The sequence below is a fragment of the Macaca mulatta genome, chromosome 14 (assembly GCF_049350105.2).
Source record: "Macaca mulatta isolate MMU2019108-1 chromosome 14, T2T-MMU8v2.0, whole genome shotgun sequence".
Lineage (NCBI taxonomy): Eukaryota > Metazoa > Chordata > Mammalia > Primates > Cercopithecidae > Macaca > Macaca mulatta.
In genome coordinates, this window is record NC_133419.1 from 74,282,972 (window position 1) to 74,304,340 (window position 21,369).

Below are 21,369 nucleotides of genomic sequence, written 5' to 3' on the forward strand. Positions count from 1 at the left end.
TGCAGTGGCGCAGTCTCGGCTCACTGCAACCTCCGCCTGCCAGGTTCAAGTGATTCTCCAGCTTCAGCCTCCCAAGTAGCTGGAACTACAGGCGTGTGCCGCCATGCCTGGCTAATTTTTTTTTTTTTTTTTTTTTTTTTTTTTTGAGATGGAGTTTCGTTCTTGTTGTCCAGGCTGGAGGCTGGAGTGCAATGGCACAATCTTGGCTCACTGCAACCTCCACCTCCCAGATTCAAGCAATTCTCCTGCCTCAGCCTCCCGAGTAGCTGGGATTACAAGCATGTGCCACCATGCCTGGCTAATTTTGTATGTTTTTTTTTTTTTAACAGAGACACGGTTTCTCCATGTTGGTCAGGCTGGTCTCGAACTCCCAACCTCAGGTGATCCATCCACCTCAACCTCCCAAAGTGCTGGGGTTACAGGCATGAGCCACCGCGCCCGGCAATTTTTTGTATTTTTAGTAGAGACGGGGTTTCACCGTGTTAGTCAGGATGGTCTCCATCTCCTGATCTTGTGATCCACTCACTGTGGCCTCCCAAAGTGCTGGGATTACAGGTGTGAGCCACCGCACCCGCACTTTTTTTTTCTTTTTTGAGGGTAACTTGTAGGCTCAGTTTTCTTATGAATTGGAGTTAATGATGTCAACTCTTAAGGAGGAGGATGGTTTTTGGTTTTGTGTGTGTTTATTTTTATTTTTATATTTTATTTATTTATTTATTTATTTTTGAGTTGGAGTTTCGCTCTTGTCGCCCAGGCTGGAGTGCAGTGGTGTGGTCTTGGCTCACTGCAACCTCCGCCTCCTGGGTTCAAGCAATTCTTCTGCCTCGGCCTCCCAAGTAGCTGGGATTGCAGGCATGTGCCACCACGCCTGGCTAATTTTTTTTTTTGTTTTTTTTTTTGAGATGGAGTCTCGCTCTGTCGCCTAGGCTGGAGTGCAGTGGCACGATCTTGGCTCACTGCAAGCTCCGCCTTCTGGGTTCATGCCATTCTCCTGCCTCAGCCTCCTGAGTAGCTGGGACTACAGGCACCCGCCACCACGCCCAGCTGATTTTTTTGTATTTTTGGTAGAGACAGGGTTTTACTGTGTTAGGCAGGATGGTCTCGAACTCCTGACCTTGTGATCCACCCACCTCGGCCTCCCAAAGTGCTGGGATTACAGACGTACTGTGCCTGGCCTATTCTTATTTTTTTGAGACAGAGTCTTGCCCTGTTGCTCAGGCTGGAGTACAGTTACGTGGTTATGGGTCACTGCAGCCTTGATCTCCTGGGTTCAAGAGATCCTCCCACCTAAGCCTCCTGAGTAGCTGGGACCACAGCCATGCACCACCATACCCGGCTAATTTTTTAAATTTTTTGTGGAGACAAGGTCTCACTATGTTGCCCAGGCTGGTCTTGAACTTCTGTGTTTATTTTTTAATGCATGGGGTCTCACTGTGTTTCCCAGGTGCTGAATTTGAACTCCTGTGCTCAAGTGATCCTTTCTCAGCCTCCCAAGTAGCTGAGACTCTAGGTGTGATCCACCATCTTGTTTCTTGTTTTTGTTTTTAAATAACAGCTTTATTGAGATAAAAATGTGTGCTATCTATGTGTTAGTTGCTTTACATATATTATTTCTAGTATCACTCCCCCCCCAAAAAAAGTCTATACCCGTTAACAGTCACTTTCCACCCCCCAATCCTAGCAACCACTAGTTTACTTTCTATCTCTATGGTTTTGCCTACTTTGGACATTTCATATAAATGGAATCATAAAATACGTGGCCTTTTGTGTGACTTCTTTCACTTAGCATAATGTTTCTTTCTTTTTTTTTTTTTTTGAGAGTCTTACTCTGTTGTCTAGGCTGAAGTATAATGACGCAATCTCAGCTCCTCATTGCAACCTTCACCTCCCGGATTCAAGTGATTTTTGTGCCTCAGCTTCCTGAGTAGCTGGGATTACAGGCACCTGCCACCACACCCGGGTAATTTTTGTATTTTTAGTAGAGACGAATGAGGTTTCGGCATGTTGGCCAGGCTGGTCTTGAACTCTTGGCCTCAAGTGATCTACCCACCTCGGCCTCCCAAAGTGCTGGGATTACAGGCAACTTAGTACAATGTTTCTATTTGTTGTTTTTATCAGTACTTCATTCCTTTTTGTGGCCCAGTAATACTCTGTTGTATGGATACACTATATTTTGTTTATCCATTCATCAATTGACGGACATTTATTTCTAGGTTTTGGCTATTATGAGGGAAGGAGATTTTGATGGCAGGATAGATGGCATGAGAACCGGCTGCTGTGGGGAATGGGAGAGGTGAAAGGATTACAAAACTGCTGAGTTTAGAAACATGAATTGGATTGGTGACAATTGGCAGTTGTGTCCTTTTCTGGAGCAGTGCTCAGCAGCCTGCATGTAGGAATGTAGAAGGTGAGTAGTTGGATTGATCCCAGTTCTGCTATTATATAGAGAAAACCAAGGCTGAGGTCATTTTAGTGACTTCACAAATGTAGAGAAGTCAGCTGGGCAGGGTAGCTCACCCTGTAATCCTACCACTTTGGGAGGCTGAGGCAGAAGGATTGCTTGAGCCCAGTAGTTCGAGACCAGTCTGGGCAACAGTCTCTACTAAAAATAAAAAAAAATAAAAAATAAAAAATTGGCTGGGCGTAGTGGCTTACGCTTGTAATCCCAGCACTTTGGGAGGCTGAGGCGGGTGGATCACGAGGTCAGGAGATCGAGACCATCTTGGCTAACACGGTGAAACCCCTTCTCTACTAAAAATATAAAAAATTAGCTGGGTGTGGTTGCAGGTGCCTATAGTCCCAGCTACTCAGGAGGTTGAGGCAGGAGAATGGCGTGAACCCAGGAGGCGGAGGTTGCAGTGAACCGGATCACGCCACTGCACTCCAGCCTAGGTGACAGAGCGAGACTCCATCTCAGACCAAAAAAAAAAAAAAATAGAATATGTATTTTAGTCTTGAAAGTGTATTCCCTTTCAAATTAGAGTTGCCTAGTGCTATAGTTTGGATATTTGATCCCTCCAAATCTCATGTTGAAATTTAATCCTCAGTGTTGGAGGTAGGGCCTAACGGGGGGTGTTTTGGGTCACGGGGGCAGACGCCTCATGAATAGATTAATGTCCTCCCTGGGGAGTGAGAGTGACTGAGTTCTCTCTCTGTTCTTTCCTGAGAAAGCTGATTGTAAAAAAGATCCTGGTATCTCCCTCCTCTCTCTTACTTCCTCTCTCACCATGTGATCTCTGCACACACTGGCTCCCTTCTCCTTCTGCCATGCGTGGAAGCAGCCTGAGGCTCTCATCAGAAGCAGATGCTGGTGCCATGCTTCTTGTACAGTCTGCAGAACCGTGAGCCAAATAAACCTCTTTTCTCGTAAATTACCCAGCCTCAGGTATTCCTTTATAGCAACACTAAACAGACTAAGACACCTAATCTAATTCTCTTTTTACTTCACCTGACTTTTAACACAGGTACCTGTTTTTCTTTCATGGGCCAATTTCATGGGTTTACTATTTATACAGATGCCTGAATTGGGTCTTCAAAGAGAAAAATATTAAATTTTTCTTATTTTTTGAGACATGCTTTTTTTGTACCATATAGGGAAACCGTCTTTGTATGGCAGCCTAACTTGTCAAGGAATTGGCCTAGATGGCATCCCAGAGATTACAGCTTCAGAAGGATTTATTGTGAATGAAATAAGCAAGGTATGTTTTTATATCTTCTAGATGGCATGATATTTAAAACTATGGTAGTACCCATACATCTACTTTAGATATTTATATGATTATCGTGTATCTCCACTTCATTTATATGAGAATCATAGTTTTTGCTGCCTGTGTTAATAGTTTTCTTTTTCTCATGTAGTTACATATACTTTTAAGTGCCATCAAACTTCCTCTTACTTCCCTCATATCAGTTCTGATAATGCAAGATGTATGTGTAATTTAAAATTTTCTAGTAGCCACATTATAGAGATAAAAGTAAATGATGAAATTGATTTTTGTTTTGTTTTGTTTTTTGAGATGGAGTCCTGCTCTGTCACCCAGGCTGGAGTGCAATGGCACGATATTGGCTCACTGCAACTGCTGCCTCCCGGGTTCAAGCAATTCTCCTGCCTCAGCCTCCTTAGCAGCTGGGATTACAGGCACCCGCCACCACGCCCAGCTAATTTTTGCATTTTTAGTAGAGATGGGGTTTCATCATGTTGGCCAGGCTGGTCTTGAACTCCTGACCTCGTGATCCACCTGTCTTGGCCTCCCAAAGTGCTGAGATTACAGGCATGAGCCACCACGCCTAGCCGAAATTGATTTTAATAATATATTTGATCTAATCCAGTATACCTAAAACATTATTTCAACCTGTAAATGCTACTAAAAATTATTAGAGAGATTTTACATTTATTTTTCTTATTAAGTCTTCAAAACTCCATGTATATTTTACTTTTACAGCCTATTTCAGACTCTAATTTTTATTAGAAATACTTGATCTGTATTTAGGTTTTATAAAATTTACAGTTGAAAACATATGCCTATATCCAAGTAGTTCTCAGTTGCCTGATATGGCTGTTACCTACTACACTGAACAATGTAGCCTTATAATCCATATCTGTTGAGGCCTTGATGAAGAGTCTACATTAATAGTACTTAACAGTTTTTCTTGTTTGTCTTTGAGGTGAGTATATGGGTAAGCAAAGCATTGGTGCACCCATGATTTGCCTCTCCCTACTAATTCTGACTGCTGCAGTTAGTATGCTTTGATGAGATGATTCCCTAAGGGTGGACCAACCTTTTGTTTCATTTTTCATTTTTTGTGTAATTAAACTTTTTAGTTATAAAAATACTTTGGATATACTTACAAGAATAGAGAATACTTCATTTTTCTTTTTTTTTTTTTTTTTTTTTGAGACGGAGTCTTGCTCTGTAGCCCGGGCTGGAGTGTGCAGTGGCCGGATCTCAGCTCACTGCAAGTTCCGCCTCCCGGGTTTACGCCATTCTCCTGCCTCAGCCTCCGGAGTAGCTGGGACTACAGGCGCCCGCCACCTCGCCCGGCTAGTTTTTTGTATTTTTAGTAGAGACGGGGTTTCACGGTGTTAGCCAGGATGGTCTCGATCTCCTGACCTCGTGATCCGCCCGTCTCGGCCTCCCAAAGTGCTGGGATTACAGGCTTGAGCCACCGCGCCCGGCTTACTTCATTTTTCATATAAGATTTTTAGCAAATGTTCATTCATTCCCTAAGGTGAGATGATTCCTTAAGGGCGGACCAGCCTTTTGTTTCATTTTTCTTTTTTTGTGTAATTAAACTTTTTAGTTATAAAAAATATTTTGGGGCTGGGCGCAGTGGCTCAAGCCTGTAATCCCAGCACTTTGGGAGGCCGAGACGGGCGGATCACGAGGTCAGGAGATCGAGACCATCCTGGCCAACATGGTGAAACCCCGTCTCTACTAAAAAAATACAAAAAAACTAGCCGGGCGAGGTGGCGGGCGCCTGTAGTCCCAGCTACTCTGGAGGCTGAGGCAGGAGAATGGCGTAAACCCGGGAGGCGGAGCTTGCAGTGAGCTGAGATTGCGCCACTGCACTGCAGCCTGGGCGACAGAGTGAGACTCCGTCTCAAAAAAAAAAAAAAAATATTTTGGGTATACTAACAAGAATAGAGAATACTTTGTTTTTTTTTTTTTTTTTTTTTTTTTTTTTTTTTTTTTTTTGAGACGGAGTCTCGCTCTGTCGCCCAGGCTGGGGTGCAGTGGCCGGATCTCAGCTCACTGCAAGCTCCGCCTCCTGGGTTCACGCCATTCTCCTGCCTCAGCCTCCCGAGTAGCTGGGACTACAGGCGCCCGCCACCTCGCCCGGCTATTTTTTGTATTTTTTAGTAGAGACGGGGTTTCACCGTGTTAGCCAGGATGGTCTCGATCTCCTGACCTCGTGATCCGCCCGTCTCGGCCTCCCAAAGTGCTGGGATTACAGGCGTGAGCCACCGCGCCCGGCCAGAATACTTTGTTTTTTACATAAGATTTTTAGCAAATGTTCATTCATTACTCTCTTTGGGCCAGGTAATAGGCTACATGTTATTTTATATTTCATATTTGTTTTTCATAAACAGCTATGGGTATTATAGGTGTCAGAAGATCTAAGTCTTAGTTAATTCTGACACTTATTAGCTATGTGATTTTGGACAAATAACTTAGTTCTCTGGGTCTCAGTTTCCTCATCAATAAAGCTGAGATCATAATCTACCTCCTAGAATGGTTAATGGGGAATGAGACTGCATGTGGATGAATCTATAAAATACTACAAAAGTTAGTTTTGGTTGTTTTACCATGACAATCCTGTGGGATTGGCATTTAAAATTTCCATTTTGCAGATAGGCAAACAAACTCAGAGAGGTTAATTAATCTCTAATAATCAAAGACAGACTGTATGCTGGCATTGAAACCCAGTTCTGTTGATTCCAAGTTTAGCACTACCATGCAAGCCTACGTTTTTCTCAGGTGTTTTTGCACAGCCTAGATGCTGACTTCTTTCTTCCCTTCATACTCAGACCTGGATACAGTCCTTATCACTTCAAACATGATTGCTAATTTTTGCTGTGAACCTGCTGGGTGGGTTCAGACAGTAAGTGCTTATAGTTGAACATTCATTTGTTTCCTAACTGCCATGAGTCACTTTGCTATTTGATATTGCTACATTGTTCTCTTAAACAGTAGATCTGTCATTGTGCTTAAATGTCTAACCCTGGAGGATAAAAATGTTTGACTTAGAATTTTATCTTAGTGCAGCATACTCACATTTTTTCCACTTGAATTTTGTCTGTTCTGATCTCTCTTGCAGTTTTTCTTTAAAATATTTTCATTAACAGCATGATTGTCCACTGCTAATATTGGAAGATATTTTAACATTTATCTTCCTTCATAGTCTGTTTGTGGATCAAAGGTTGATTTGCAAGATTGCAAAGTAGGAGAAAAGAACTGATTATTGAAATCTGTCACATAGCTCCAAAGAAAGGAAGTCTTCTGAGAGCTAACCCAATTCTTACAGAGGCCCAAACACTAAGCTTTTGAAACTCCTTGCATCCTTGCTAGCGTGAATATTCAGCCAAGAGAATTTAGCTGACACTTTAGTTTCTGGTACAAAAGGTAGTTCCAAATCCAGGCAAGCACTCTTGCAGCTATATGGGCTTTGTCACGCAGTTAGAAGCAAAAACTCATTTAAAGAAAGGCCTGCGGGCAGCCAGGCATGGATATGCTGGCTAAGAAAGTGCTGTTTGTGTAGATAGTCCAATTGTCATTTTAAAGGAGTAGATCTGTAAAGAACATACTGATTCAATGATGAGAATATTTTGACTTTGAAACCATTCTTTCTAATGAACTGTGAGGACCTGTGCTTGTTGGATATAAGGAGATTCAGAAAATTTTGATTACTGAAGTCATTTTCATTGTCCTGAAGAATGACCAGAGACTTGGCCGGGCGCGGTGGCTCATGCCTGTAATCCCAGCACTTTGGGAGGCCGAGGTGGGTGGATCACGAAGTCAGGAGATCGAGACCATTCTGACTAACATGGTGAAACCCCGTCTCTACTAAAAATACAAAAAAAAAAAAAAAATTAGCCAGACGTGGTGGTGGGCGCCTGTAGTCCCAGCTACTCAGGAGGCTGAGGCAGGAAAATGTCGTGAACCCGGGAGGCAGAGCTTGCAGATCGCGCCACTGCACTCCAGCCTGGGCAACAGTGGGAGACTCCGTCTCAAAAAAAAAAAAAAGAATTACCAGAGATTTTGAAGTACTACTACAGAAGAGATAAAAGGTTAGGGGTCCTTTGGTGAGTGTAGCTCCTCAATTCCTTATAGGAGATCTATACTTAGGTGATAGTATTGGTATTATGCTGGTTAGAGTAAGGGGCTGTCATATTGCAAGAGTCCTTGAGGGAGAGTTTACCAAGCCTTTTTTTGGAGACGGAGTCTCACTCTGTTGCCCAGGCTGGAGTGCAGTGGCACAACCTTGGCTTACTACAAGCTCCGTCTCCCAGGTTCACAACATTATCCTACCTCAGCCTCCGAGTAACTGGGACTACAGGCGCCCGCTACCAAACCAGGCTAAATTTTTTTGTATTTTTAGTAGGGATGGGGTTTCACTGTGTTAGCCAGGATGGTCTTGATCTCCTGACCTCGTGATCCTCCCGCCTAAGCCTCCCAAAGTGCTGGAATTAGAGGCGTGAGCCACCGCGCTCAGCCACCAAGCCTTTTTTTTAACCTCTACACATGCTACCTCGAAACACCAATATTCTTATCTAAAATGGTTACAGATGGCCTTTAGCAAGTCATGTCTCCTGAATCTAACATCTAGTTCTAAGCATACTTTCCTAATATGCCACCAGTGTTATCTTCCTATAGTAGTTGAAAGACAGGTGGTAATGACTAGGTAGAACACATGGGGCATCAAAATATAACTGTGTTACAATAACCAGTCTATGCACATGTACAGTCAATTTAAGTCTAAGCAGGGAGTAGGCACTGCAAGCCTGACCCAGGCCTATACATTTTATGGGTGTACCATAATTTACTTTACCAGTTTCATCTGGTCATTGTAAATGTCAGTAGTCTAACATTCTCTATAAAAGTTCTTATAGACAGCAAGTTTACTTTTAGACTTGTCTTTTAAGACCTAGGCTTGGGAGCTGGTGCTGAGTTTCCTTATATCTCTTTATGTCCTCTTCCGCTGATCCTGTTCCTTGCCCCACTGCCAGTTGAGAGTATTGGTATTAGATTTTCTTCTTAAAACTAATGCTCTAATGCTTGTTGGTTGTATCATACTACTTGTCTGTCTTCTGTGCAGCAGTTTATTTCAACATAAAAAGATAATGGCATCTTAGCAATACCAAATTACACTGTAGCCCTCAGCAGTTTAAAAGGACTGCTGATCTATAGGGGAGGGATAGTTTTGTGGGGTGGGAAAGGAGGATGAGAGAGGGTACACAGAGAAGATGAGAATGTCCTGTAGTCCTAATGTTTTCTTTAAGAGGCTTTAATTATAATACATTGGAGGAGTTTTACTGACAAATCTCATCTTTTCCTCTTTGTTTAGAAAAGCATTCATATTTCATGTCCAAAGGAAAGTGCATCTTCTAAGTTTTTGGCACCATATACTACTTTTTCCAGAATTCATACAAAGAGTGTAAGTATTTTGATAAAATGAAGAGAAAATGTAATAGCATGTTAATTTTTCATTTTATTTGCTTGTCTGGTGCTATAAACATATTCAAAGTTAATATGTCTTTCATTTAGTTTGCATTGTAAGATGATACAGCTGATGAAGTGTGATGTGTTTGGCAAAACTGGTACTCGAGTCCACATACAGTATGTGTTCAGATCTACTCACTGGTAATCTTAGAGATTATATCAAATTTCCTTGTATGTGTTTTAGGAGAGTTAGCAGCTTTCAGATAATGATATAATACTTGATGCTTGGCTAGGTGCAGTGGTTCACACCTGTAATCCTAGCACTTTGGGAGGCAGAGGCAGGAGGATCACTTGAGGCCAAGAGTTTGAGACAAGCCTGGGCAACAGAGTGAAACCCTGTCTCCACAAAAAAACAAAAATTAGCTGGGTGTGGTGGCACATACCTGTAGTCCTAGCTACTCAGGAGGCTGAGGTGGGAGAAATTTTTGAGCCCAGGAGTTGGAGGCTGCAGTGAACTGAGATTATGCCACCGTAGTGCAGCCTGGACTCTGTCTCCAAAAAATAAATAAATAAAAATAAATTTGTAATAGTTGATGCTTACATAATAATGCTGCTGCTCATATTTTATTCCTTTTCCTACAGGACAGGGACATTTTCTCAAAATTTCAAATATACCATGTTGAGGAATAATTTTTAAAGGTCTTTGTAATAAAGCCTTTTCTACCATGGGCTTCTTGGAAGCAGAAGTGAGAAATTGGTAGATAAAACTGATTATATTGAAGCCATTCACTTCTTACTGTTTGGTACATTTTTTAAAAGAGTGATTTTTGGCCAGGCACGGTGGCTCATGCCCATAATCCTAGCACTTTGGGAGACCGAGGTGGGTGGATCACTTGAGCTCAGGAGTTTGAGACCAGCCTGAGCAACATGGTGAAACCCTGTCTCTACAAAAAAATACAAAAATTAGCCAGACATGGTGCCACGTGCCTGTAGTTCCAGCCACTCTGAATGCTGAGGTAGGAGGATTGCTTGAGCCCAGGAGGTCGAGGCTGCAGTCAGCCATGTTCATGCCACTGCACTCCAAGCTGGGCAACAGAATGAGACACTACCTCACCAAAAAAAAAAAAAAAAAAGGCCGGGCGCTGTGCCTATCACCTGTAATCCCAGCACTTCGGGAAGCTGAGGCAGGCAGATCACGAGGTCAGGAGATTGAGACCATCCTGGCTAACATGGTGAAACCCCGTCTCTACTGAAAATACAAAAAAATTAGCTGGGCGTGATGGCGGGCCTGTAGTCCCAGCTACTTAGGAGGCTGAGGCAGGAGAATGACGTGAACCTGGGAGGTGGAGCTTGCAGTGAACCGAGATCGCGCCACTGCACTCCAGGCTGGGGGACAGTGCGAGACTCCATTTCAAAAAAAAAAAGAAAAAAAGAGCTCTTTTTTACCCTTATTACAAAACAAATATATACTTAGTGATGAAAATTTAGGACATGTAAAAAAAGTGAGAATCACTCATGTTTCTATATCCTAAAGGTAACTGTTAGGAACTTCTGCTGTATATCCCTTTTAAATAATAATCATAGTAGTAAAGGTCACATTTATTGATTGCCTACTATGAGCCAGCAACATGGCAACTTTGCATATCATTATTTTACTTAATACTCTGTCTTTTCCTTTTTTTTTTTTTTTTTTTTTTTTTTTTTTGAGACGGAGTCTCGCTCTGCCACCCAGGCTGGAGTGCAGTGGCCGGATCTTAGCTCACTGCAAGCTCCACCTCCGGGGTTGATGCCATTCTCCTGCCTCAGCCTCCCGAGTAGCTGGGACTACAGGTGCCCGCCACCACGCCCGGCTAGTTTTTTTTGTATTTTTTAGTAGAGACGGGGTTTCACCGTGTTAGCCAGGATGGTCTCGATCTCCTGACCTCATGATCCGCCCGTCTCGGCCTCCCAAAGTGCTGGGATTACAGGCTTGAGCCCCCGCGCCCGGCTGTCTTTTCCTTAAATATTTTACCAAAATGGGTTTTTACATTACATGCTATTTTGTAACTTGCTTTTTGTTTTGTTTTGTTGTGTTTTTGTTTTGTTTTTTCATTTTTTTTGAGATGGAGTCTCACTCTGTTGCCCAGGCTGGAGTGCCGTGGCATGATCTTGGCTCACTGCAAGCTCTGCCTCCTGGGTTCACGCCATTCTCCTGCCCTGGCCTCCTGAGTAGCTGGGACTACGGGTGCCTGCCACCATGCCCGGCTAATTTTTTTTTTTTTTTGTATTTTTAGTAGAGACGAGGTTTCACCATGTTAGCCAGGACTGTCTCGATCTGCTGACCTTGTGATCCTCTTGCCTCAGCCTCCCAAAGTGCTGGGATTACAGGCGTGAGCCACCGTGCCTGGCCTATAACTTACTTTTTATTACATAATTATATGTCCATTATTCTATGCTGTCTTTCAATGTATTCTTCTGAGAGTTGCATGGTATTCTATTGATGAGTTTACTATAATTTAATTTAACTGTTTTATATTACTGGACATTCAAGTGTTTCCAGTTTTGTGATTTTGTATTTTTATGAATACATTTATAGCTAAAGTTTTGCTCCCAAAGATGGGAAGAAATTAGAATTCATTTGTAAAAGTGGAATTGCTGAGTCATAGGGTGTGGGAATTATAAGACTTTGGGTGTGTTCTAATGCATCGCCACTTAACTGATTTATAGAGTCAATTTTTGCTCTGCATTTCCTCTGTAAAACATACCATTAGGTTGAATGTTTATCAAGAGTCAGTTGTAATGCCAGTTATATTATTTTTGAAATTATATAAATTAATTAAATATTATGTTAAATCAATAAAATGTGAATGTGAAAAGCAGAGAGCAATTATTTATTTGAAAACTAGGCAGCTGGGTGCAGTGGCTTTTGCCTGTAATCCCAGCACTTTGGGAGGCCGAGGCCGAGGCAGGCAGATCATGAGGTCGAAGTTCGAGACCAGCCTGGCCAACATAGTGAACCCTGTCTATACTAAAAATACAAAAAAATTAGCCAGGCGTGGTGGGGCACACCTATAATCCCAGCTACTCGGGAGGCTGAGGCAGGAGCATCGCTTAAACTCAGGAGGTAGAGGTTGCAGTGAGCCGAGGGCATGCCACTGCACTCCAGCCTGGGCAACAGAACAAGACCCCATCTCAAAAAAAACAAACAAAAAACAAAAGCACCACAAAAAACAAAGTTGAATGCTTTGAAAAGATGTGATAAAGATGATTTAAAAAAAAAAAAACTGCTTTAATAGTATGCTGGGCAAGATAAATGCAAAATTTTCAGGAAAAGATAAAAAGAAAAAGCAACCCTAGTTGAATTTTTGCTCTTAGATTGCTTTGTAAGTGTGAGTAAAGATTTGCCTTGCTTTAAAGAAACTGGAAGCTGTAAATTGTGCCTTTTGATTATATTTTATTACAAGAAAGCCAAGGTCCTTGTAATAATCAGTGGACTAATGAAAAGTTAGGGAATTTTAATGTATGTTTATATATTTTAGTTAAAATGTAGATCTTTATGTGTCATTAAAAAAAATGAGATAGGATCTCACTCTGTCTCCCAGTCTGTAGTACAGTGGTACAATCATAGCTCACCCTAGCCTTGAACTCTTAGGTTCAAATGATCTCGCACCTCAGCCCCCTAAGTAGCTAGAACTACAAAGTTCATGCACCACACGTGGCTTTTTTTTTTTTTTTCAGATGGAGTCTCACTCTGTAGCCCAGCCTGAAGTGCAGTGGCATGATCTCAGTTCCCTGCAACTTCTGCCTCCTGGACTCGAACGATTCTCCTGCCTCAGCCTCCTGAGTAGCTGGAATTATAGGTACCCACCACCACACCTAGATAAGTTTTGTATTTTTAGTAGAGGTGGGGTTTCACTATGTTGGCCAGGCTGATCTTCAACTCCTGACCTCAAGTGATCTGCCCATCTCGGCCTCTGGAAGTGCTGGGATTACAGGTGTGAGCCACCGTGCCTGGCCTAAAAAAATTTTTTTTTTTTTTTTTTTTTTGAGACAGAGTCTCGCTCTGTCACCCAGGCTGGAGTGCAGTGGCCAGATCTCAGCTCACTGCAAGCTCCGCCTCCCAGGTTTATGCCATTCTCCTGCCTCAGCCTCCCGAGTAGCTGGGACTACAGGCGCCCGCCACCTCGCCCAGCTAGTTTTTTGTATTTTTAGTAGAGACAGGATTTCACTGTGTTTGCCAGGATGGTCTCGATCTCCTGACCTTGTGATCCGCCCATCTCGGCCTCCCAAAGTGCTGGGATTACAGGCTTGAGCCACCGCGCCCAGCCTAAAAATTTTTATTCTTATTTTTTGTAGAGGTGGAGTCCTGCTCTGTTGCCCAGGCTGGTCTCAAACTGCTGACTTCAAGCAGTCCTCTCTCCTTGGCTTCCCAAAATGCTGGGATTATAGGTATGAGCCACTGTGCCTGGCCTTTATACATAATTTTTTATTATTTTCTGCTTTAACTTGAGGGAGAAGGCGATTAACCTCTTGGGAGAGTTGGGAATGCCACTCACCTTTTGAGAAGTAAGTTATTTTAAAAATCATTTACAGGCTAGGCATAGTGGCTCATGCCTGTACCCAGCACTCTGGGAGGCCAAGGCAGGAGGATCACTTGAGCCCAGGAGTTTGAGACCAGCCTAGGCAACATAGTGAGACCTTGTCTCTAAAAAAAATAAACAAAATAGGCTGGGTGTGGTGGCTCACACCTGTAATCCCAGCACTTTGGGAGGCCGAGGTGGGCAGATAATTTGAGGCTAGGAATTCAAGACCAGCCTGGCCAACATAATGAAACCCCATCTCTACTAAAAATATAAAAATCAACTGGGTGTGGTGGTGCACGTCTATAATCCCAGCTACTCCGGACACTAAGGCACACGAATCACTTGAACCCAGGAGGCAGAGGTTGCAGTGAGCCGAGGTCACGCTACTGCATTGCAGCCTGGGTGACTGAGCAACACTCTGTCTCAAAAAATAAACAAACAAAATTAGCTGGATGTGGTAGTGTGTGCCTGTAGTCCCAGCTGCTCAGGAGGCTGGGATGGAAGGATTGCTTGAGCCTAGGAGGTCAAGGCTGCAGTGAGCTGTGATTGTGCCATTGCATTCCAGCCTGGGTTACAGACCGAGACCATGTCTCAAAAACAAACAAACAAAAATTAACTATGCTCCTTTTCTATTTCTTACTCTCTTTTTATTTGAGCTTACTGAAAGATGATTCATCCATTTATTAATCACCTACTATATTTCAGCTACTCTTCTGGGCACTGAATCAAACTAATAAAACTACCCTTATAGGGCTTACATTTTAGGAGTGTGGAACCAGACATGATTTGCTGATGACTTGGATGTTAGGTATGAGAGAAAATGAGGAGTTGGGATGATTCAAAAAATTTTGGCCTGAGAAGTAGGTAAATTGTGTTCCATTTACTAATTGGAGGAGGAGCAGCTGTATTGGGATGGGGCAGGGGAAATAAAAGTTCTCTTTGGACATGTTCATTTTGAGGTGTACAGTCTAGCCTTGGTGTCCACTGCCTACCAGCAAGCAATTGAATAGATGCCACCTGTATCAGGACAGAACCTGAAGTATGTTGCTTACCAGTAAAAGATCCACTACTAAATTAGCCGTCCTTGTATAACAAGGAAGCAAAATAAAGAAGAAAAGTCTTAGAAAATGTTAGAGTTGATGGATATATCCCTATAGTTCTTCCCAAATTTATTAATTATGGTTTAATTGGCATAGAATAAAGTAAAATGAAAAGTTGGATAATTAAAGCCAAAGTCCCTACTTTTTTCTTAATAACTTATATGGGAATTATTGTTGCTGGGAATATGTCTGGAATTGCATATCTTGGTCCCACATTTCTGGAGCATTTGCAGCTGGTTGTTTTTTAATAAAAGAGTACAGCTTTGTATGTGTATAAAAGATTTGTTATTCTGATAATGGTTTATGCATGAAGTGATTGCTGATACTGAAATTACAAAAGTGAGGCTAGATGTGGTGGCTCATGCCTGTGATCATAGCACTTTGGGAGGCCGAGGCAGAAGGATAGCTTGAGCCCAGGAGTTCAAGACCAGCCTGGGCAACATAGGGGGACCCCATCTCTCCAAAAAAAAAAAAAATTTAAAAATTAGCTGGACATGCCAGCCCATGTTTGTAATCTCAGCTGCTTGGGAAGCTGAGGTAGGAGGATCACTTGTTCCTAAGAGGTTGAGACTGTAGTGAGTTGTAATCACGCCACTGCACTTCAGCCTGAGCAACAGAGTGAGACCCTGTCTTAAAAAAAAGAAAAAGAAAAAGAAACTATAAAAGTGAATTTGGAAAACAAAAAGTGAATCTGATATTTCTCTATTCTTTATTCTGAAAGATCTATATCTGTATATTTTCTATAGCTATACCTATATATAGGTATATGTGGAAATACCTGTGCTCTTGAATCCTCCTTTTGCATCTTAGAACATTATCTTTTGTGTAACTGGGTTCCTAAGAATTAGGAGAGGTATCTTAATTTTCTTTTTATTTTTTATATTTACTTTAAAATTTTTTGTAGAGATGGAGTCTCATTATATTGCCCAGGCTGGTCTCAAACTCCTGGGCTCAAGTGGTCCTCCTGCCTTGGCCTCCCAGAGTGTTGGGATTACACAGATGTGAGCCACTGCACTTGGTCTTAATTTTAAAATAAAATAGCAGGGCTGGGCATAGTGGCTCGTGCCTATAATCTCATCTCTCTGGGAGGCTGAGATGGGAGAATCACTTGAGCTCAGGAGTTTGAGACTAACTTGGGCAACATGGCGAAACCCCATCTCTATAAAAAAATACAAAAATTAGTCAGGCACATTGGTGTGCGCCTATAGTTCCAACTACTCGGGAGGCTGAGGCAGGAGAATCGTTTGAGCCTGGGAGGCAGAGGTTGCAGTGAGCTGAGATGGGGGCATTGCACTCCCGCCTGGGTGATGGGAGTGAAACTCTGTCAAACAAACAAATAAATGCAACACATGGAAACTATGGAAATGAAATGGGGATAGGGAAAACTTTTTAGCTGAAGCATTAGATGAATAGAGGAATATCTTTTTGTTTGAAGAAGTAAAAGGTGTTTACTTCAGCCTTGTTGGGAGGTTGGTGATGATAACTCAACCTTTACATCAAACAGCAGTACTTTTTTTTGGGCAACATAGGCTTCAGAAAGTCTTGCAAGAGTGAAACAAGGGAAGTTTATAACATATTTCAAGGGAATACGAGTATTTCATTATTTCTAACACATTGTTTTCTCTTTGAACAGATAACATGCTTGGACATTTCCAGTGGAGGAGGTCTTGGTGTGTCTTCTAGTACTGATGGGACCATGAAAATCTGGCAGGCTTCCAATGGAGAACTCAGGGTAAAGGATTTGGATGTGCTTTTAGGGTCTTAAATACAAAGGGTGGTCTGAGAAGCCTTGGACTGGGACATGGAAGGAAGAATGGCCCGTTCTAAAAATGTGGGACTACTCTGCATGTCAGTTGCTCTCTTTTCTTCCATTTTTGTGTTTTTTGTTGTTTCTTTTCTTTTCCTTTTTTTTTTTTTTTTTTTTTTTGAGACAGTCTTGCTCTGTTGCCCAGGCTGGAGTGCAGTGCTGCCTCCTGGGTTCAAGCGATTCTTGTGCCTCAGCCTCCCAAGTAGCTGGGATTACAGGCATGTGCCACCGTACACATCTAATTTTTGTATTTTTAGTAGAGATGGGCTTTCACCATGTTGGCCAGGCTGGTCTCCAACTCCTCACCTTAAGTGATCTGCCCGCCTTGGCCTCCCAAAGTGCTGGGATTACAGGTGTGAGCCACCACTCCTGGCCTCCCATTTGTTAATTGGAGAACCATTCTCAAGCTCAGTGATTTGGCAGAACAGAGTGGGGCTGGAGCAGTTAAGGAGCCAGACCAGTAAAGGTCTAAGTGGGTGTGCCCTTGTTTTTTAATTGCCTTCAGTGATCCGTTTCCAAGACAGAATAGGATTTTAAACAGAGATGAGTAAAAGGGTCCCCAAGCCACCTCAGCTCTTTATTCTTAGAACTAGACCTAGAGATAGCTGTGAGAGCCATGGATTTTTTTTTTTAACCTAGGCTCTGGGGTGTTTTTACATGGAATTCAATTCTATAACCTCTATAGCTGAATTCCAGGAAAGAGAGCCAACACTGCCTACTAGACAAATGAGCTAAGAGATCCTTTGGATATCCTTAGTTTTAAAACCTAGCATGTGGGTTTAGCATGTAGGTATTTCACATAAGGAACCAGAGTATGGGAGGTAAGAGAACATCAAGGGATGGACAAGAGAACTAGCATGGAATTTTCTTTTGTTTTTCCAGAGAGTATTGGAAGGACATGTGTTTGATGTGAATTGTTGCAGGTTTTTCCCATCAGGCCTTGTGGTCCTGAGTGGGGGAATGGATGCCCAGCTGAAGATATGGTCAGCTGAAGATGCTAGCTGCGTGGTGACCTTCAAAGGTCACAAAGGAGGTATGAAGTGTGGTTTCTCCAGAAGGCTTCTCTAATGATACCCAGAAATGAATCACTGAAAAGGTAGAAACAGAAACTAGTTATTCACGAATGCACAATCCATCCAGCTGGGCATTTAGATAAGCTGCCATTTCCCTAAGGACCAGAAATTCCTTTGCCACACAATCTTTTTATTGCTATCTTGAACTGTCTTACACAGTTGGTTTGATACCTAAAGCCTTTTCCAGCTGGGTGCAGTGGTGCATGCCTATAATCCCAGCTTTATCAGTTGTTTTCTACAATTGATTAAAAAAAAAAAAATTCTCTCCAGGAAATCAAATACTTGTGTGTTGGGAAATAGAGTGAGAGAGAAGGAGGTGTGCCTACATTTTGTCATATTAGTCTTTTGGCTGAGAGAACAGTAAAAGCTGGGTAGCTAATGGCTGCATCATCAGACATTATAGATAGAGCTTGATGATTCCCATAGATTTAAATTACAGTTCATGTTTTAAAAATGGATTAGCCTTATAACCAGTTAATATCAGATTATAGAGATAGAGTGGGAACATCTTCCCTTTGTAACTGACTTTTGTGGGGAAAAAATATAATTTAGGCATGTTTTATCCTTAATTGGAATATTGAAAAGGAGATAAGTATGCTATTCCTATTTTACAAGTTTGAATATTTTAAAAATATGTGATAATATCCCCAAATAATTCCTTGATCCTTCTTCTGGAACCATAATACATATTGTGTGTACCACTAATTTGGGAATTAATTTGTATTGCCTTCAACTTATGGGATTTTTAACTCTGTTTTTGTGAACCTCCGTACATTGTAACTTGGTGTGTGGAGAACAAGTTTTAAGCTTTTTTTTTTTTTTTGAGACAGAGTCTTGCTCTGTCGCCCAGGCTGGAGTGCAGTGGCCGGATCTCAGCTCACTGCAAGCTCTGCCTCCCGGGTTTTTACGCCATTCTCCTGCCTCAGCCTCCCGAGTAGCCGGGACTACAGGCGCCCGCCACCTCGCCTGGCTAGTTTTTTGTATTTTTTTTAGTAGAGACGGGGTTTCACCGTGTTAGCCAGGATGGTCTCGAACTCCTGACCTCGTGATCCGCCCGTCTCGGCCTCCCAAAGTGCTGGGATTACAGGCTTGAGCCACCGCGCCCGGCCAAGCTTTTTTTTTTTTTAGACGGAGTTTGCTCTGTCGCATAGGCCGGAGTCCAGTGGCATGATCTCAGCTCGGTGTAACCTTTGCTTCCCAAGTAGCTGGGACTACAGGTGCACATCACCACACCTGCTAATTTTTGTATTTTTAGTAGAGATGGGGTTTCACCATATTGGTCAGGCTGGTCTCAAACTCTTGACCTCAGGGTGATCCACCTGCCTCGGCCTCCCAAAGTCCTGGGATTACAGACATGAGCCACCGCGCCTTGCCTTTTTTTTTTTTAGACAGAGTTTCGCTTGTTACCCAGTCTGGAGTGCAGTGATGCCAGCTTGGCTCACTGCAACCTCCCCATCCCAGGCTCATGCGATCATTGTGCCTCAGTCTCTCAAGTAGCTGGGATCATAGGCGTGCACCACCACATACAACTAATTTTTGTATTTTTTAGTAGAGATGGGGTTTCGCTGTGTTGGCCAGGCTGGTCTTAAACTGGCCACAAGTGATCTGCCTACCTTGGCCTCCCAAAGTGCTGGGATTATAGATAGCCACTGCACCTGGCCCAAGTTTTAAGTTTTGATATTTCTTTATTAAAAACATTTTGCCAGATTACATGCTGATGTTTTAGCAAACACACACATTAACCTAAGTACATAAATGGTTTACTTCTGTGACGTAAGAAAATGGGTACGTTGAGAGGGAATAAAAACAATATTCAGAGCCTTCCTCACATTACTGAAGAACTCATCACCTCCTGAAGAACTGAGAGATTTAAGAAGTCAGAATGGCCTACAAATCTGGGGAGTCCAGGAGCCAAAGGAGTCTAGAGGAACAGTGCAAGCTTCACCTCAGATCTGGCCATCACTTTGAAGGTGTGGGGCACAGGAAAACATTTCAGTGGAACAAGTCATGACTCTGCACGTTGAACTTAGTTAACAAGATGCATATTCAACGTCAGTGCACACCCAGTTTCTGAATACCTTTGGATCACTGCAATTATTGTTCCCTCTACAGAATTCTAAGTCTCCCAACTTTCTTTAATTCTCCCTGAGAATATGTATGTGACCCTTAGCTTAGAGTAAATAGTAGAATGTTTGTTTGTTTATTTATTTATTTTGAGACGGAGTCTCACTCTGTCTCCCAGGCTGGAGTGCAGTGGTGCGATCTTGGCTCACTGCAACCTCTGCCTCCCAGGTTAAAGCAGTTCTCCTGCCTCAGCCTCCCGAGTAGCTGGGATTACAGGCATGCGCCACCACGCCTGGCTAATTTTTTTTTGTATTTTTAGTAGAGACTGGGTTTCACCATATTGGCCAGGCTGGTCTCAAACTCCTGACCTTGTGATCTGCCCGCCTCAGTCTCCCAAAGTGCTGGGATTACAGGCGTGAGTCACCATGCCCAGCCTAGAATGTTAAATCAATTTAGATTTAAGCTTTTATTCGCATACTTGTTCCATTCTTTTAGCCTTGTGAGAAAGTCCTGGGGTAGAGTAGTGCCTTCTGCAGAGTATAACAGCCCTGACTTTTTTCTTGAGAGGGAAGTTTTTAGTAGATTGAACAGGATGATATATTTTAGAAGAAATGACATGAAGTCAGATCCAGGCTAACCTCTATCAGGTCATGAAAGCTCCTTTCCAGTTAGTTGGATAAAGTAGCCCCAGATTTGGGGTTGCCCATTCTTCCACAGCATGGCAAAAATCAAGATAGATCTCTGATAGTTTAACAACATATATATAGCTAGATCTGATAGCTTAGCAACCGAAAGATTGAGTGATTGTCACTATCTTCAACCAAATGACTTCCGAGTTGCTTTGTGTGACTTAAAAAAAAAAAATCTTGGTCCGGGCACAGTAGCTTATGCCTGTAATCCCAGCACTTTTGGAGGCGGAGGCAGGTGGATCATCTGAGGTCAGGAGTTCAAGACCAGCCTCGCCAACATGGTGAAACCCCGTCTCTACTAAAAATACAAAAATTAGCCGGGTGTGGTGGCTGGCGCCTGTAATCCCAGCTACTCAGGGGTCTGACGTGGGAGAATCGCTTGAACTCAGGAGGCAGAGGTTGCAGTGAGCTGAGATCATGCCATTGCACTCCAGCGTGGCCAACGAGTGAAACTCTGTCTCAAAAAAAAAAAAAAATTCTCTTGAGTTATGAGATTTTGAAGCATTTTATTATCCAGAGCCATGAGCCATATTAAAAAAACAGAAATGGCCGGGTGCGGTGTCTCACCCTGTAATCCCAGCACTTTGGGAGGCCGAGGTGGGCGGATCGCCTGAGGTCAGCAGTTCGAAACCAGCCTGGCAAACATGGGAAAACCCCATCTCTACAAAAAATACAAAAATTAGCCAGGTGTAGTAGTATGCGCCTGTAATCCCAGCTACTTGGAAAGCTGAGGTGGGAGAATCGCTTGAACCTGGGAGGCGGAGGTTGCATTGTGCCAAGATCGCACCACTTCACTCCAGCCTGGGCAACAGAGTGAGACTCCGTCTCAAAAAAAAAAAAAAAAGTATATATACATAAATTGGTGCCCCAATACTGTGTGTGTGTGTGTATTTAAATATATAACTAAAGGATT

General features: G+C 42.7%; 1 protein-coding gene across 4 annotated transcripts in view; it reads left to right on the forward strand.

The window, feature by feature from the left end:
* Positions 1–21,369, forward strand: part of PAAF1 (proteasomal ATPase associated factor 1) — a 51,012-nt gene that overhangs the window by 5,078 nt on the left and 24,565 nt on the right. For 3 of the 4 annotated variants that reach the window (XM_028832860.2, XM_028832861.2, NM_001265839.1), the window contains 4 exon segments: positions 3,595–3,698; positions 9,067–9,156; positions 16,457–16,555; positions 17,513–17,663. In XM_028832860.2, the coding sequence (XP_028688693.1) occupies positions 3,595–3,698; positions 9,067–9,156; positions 16,457–16,555; positions 17,513–17,663 (444 nt within the window). 4 annotated transcript variants of the gene reach the window in all.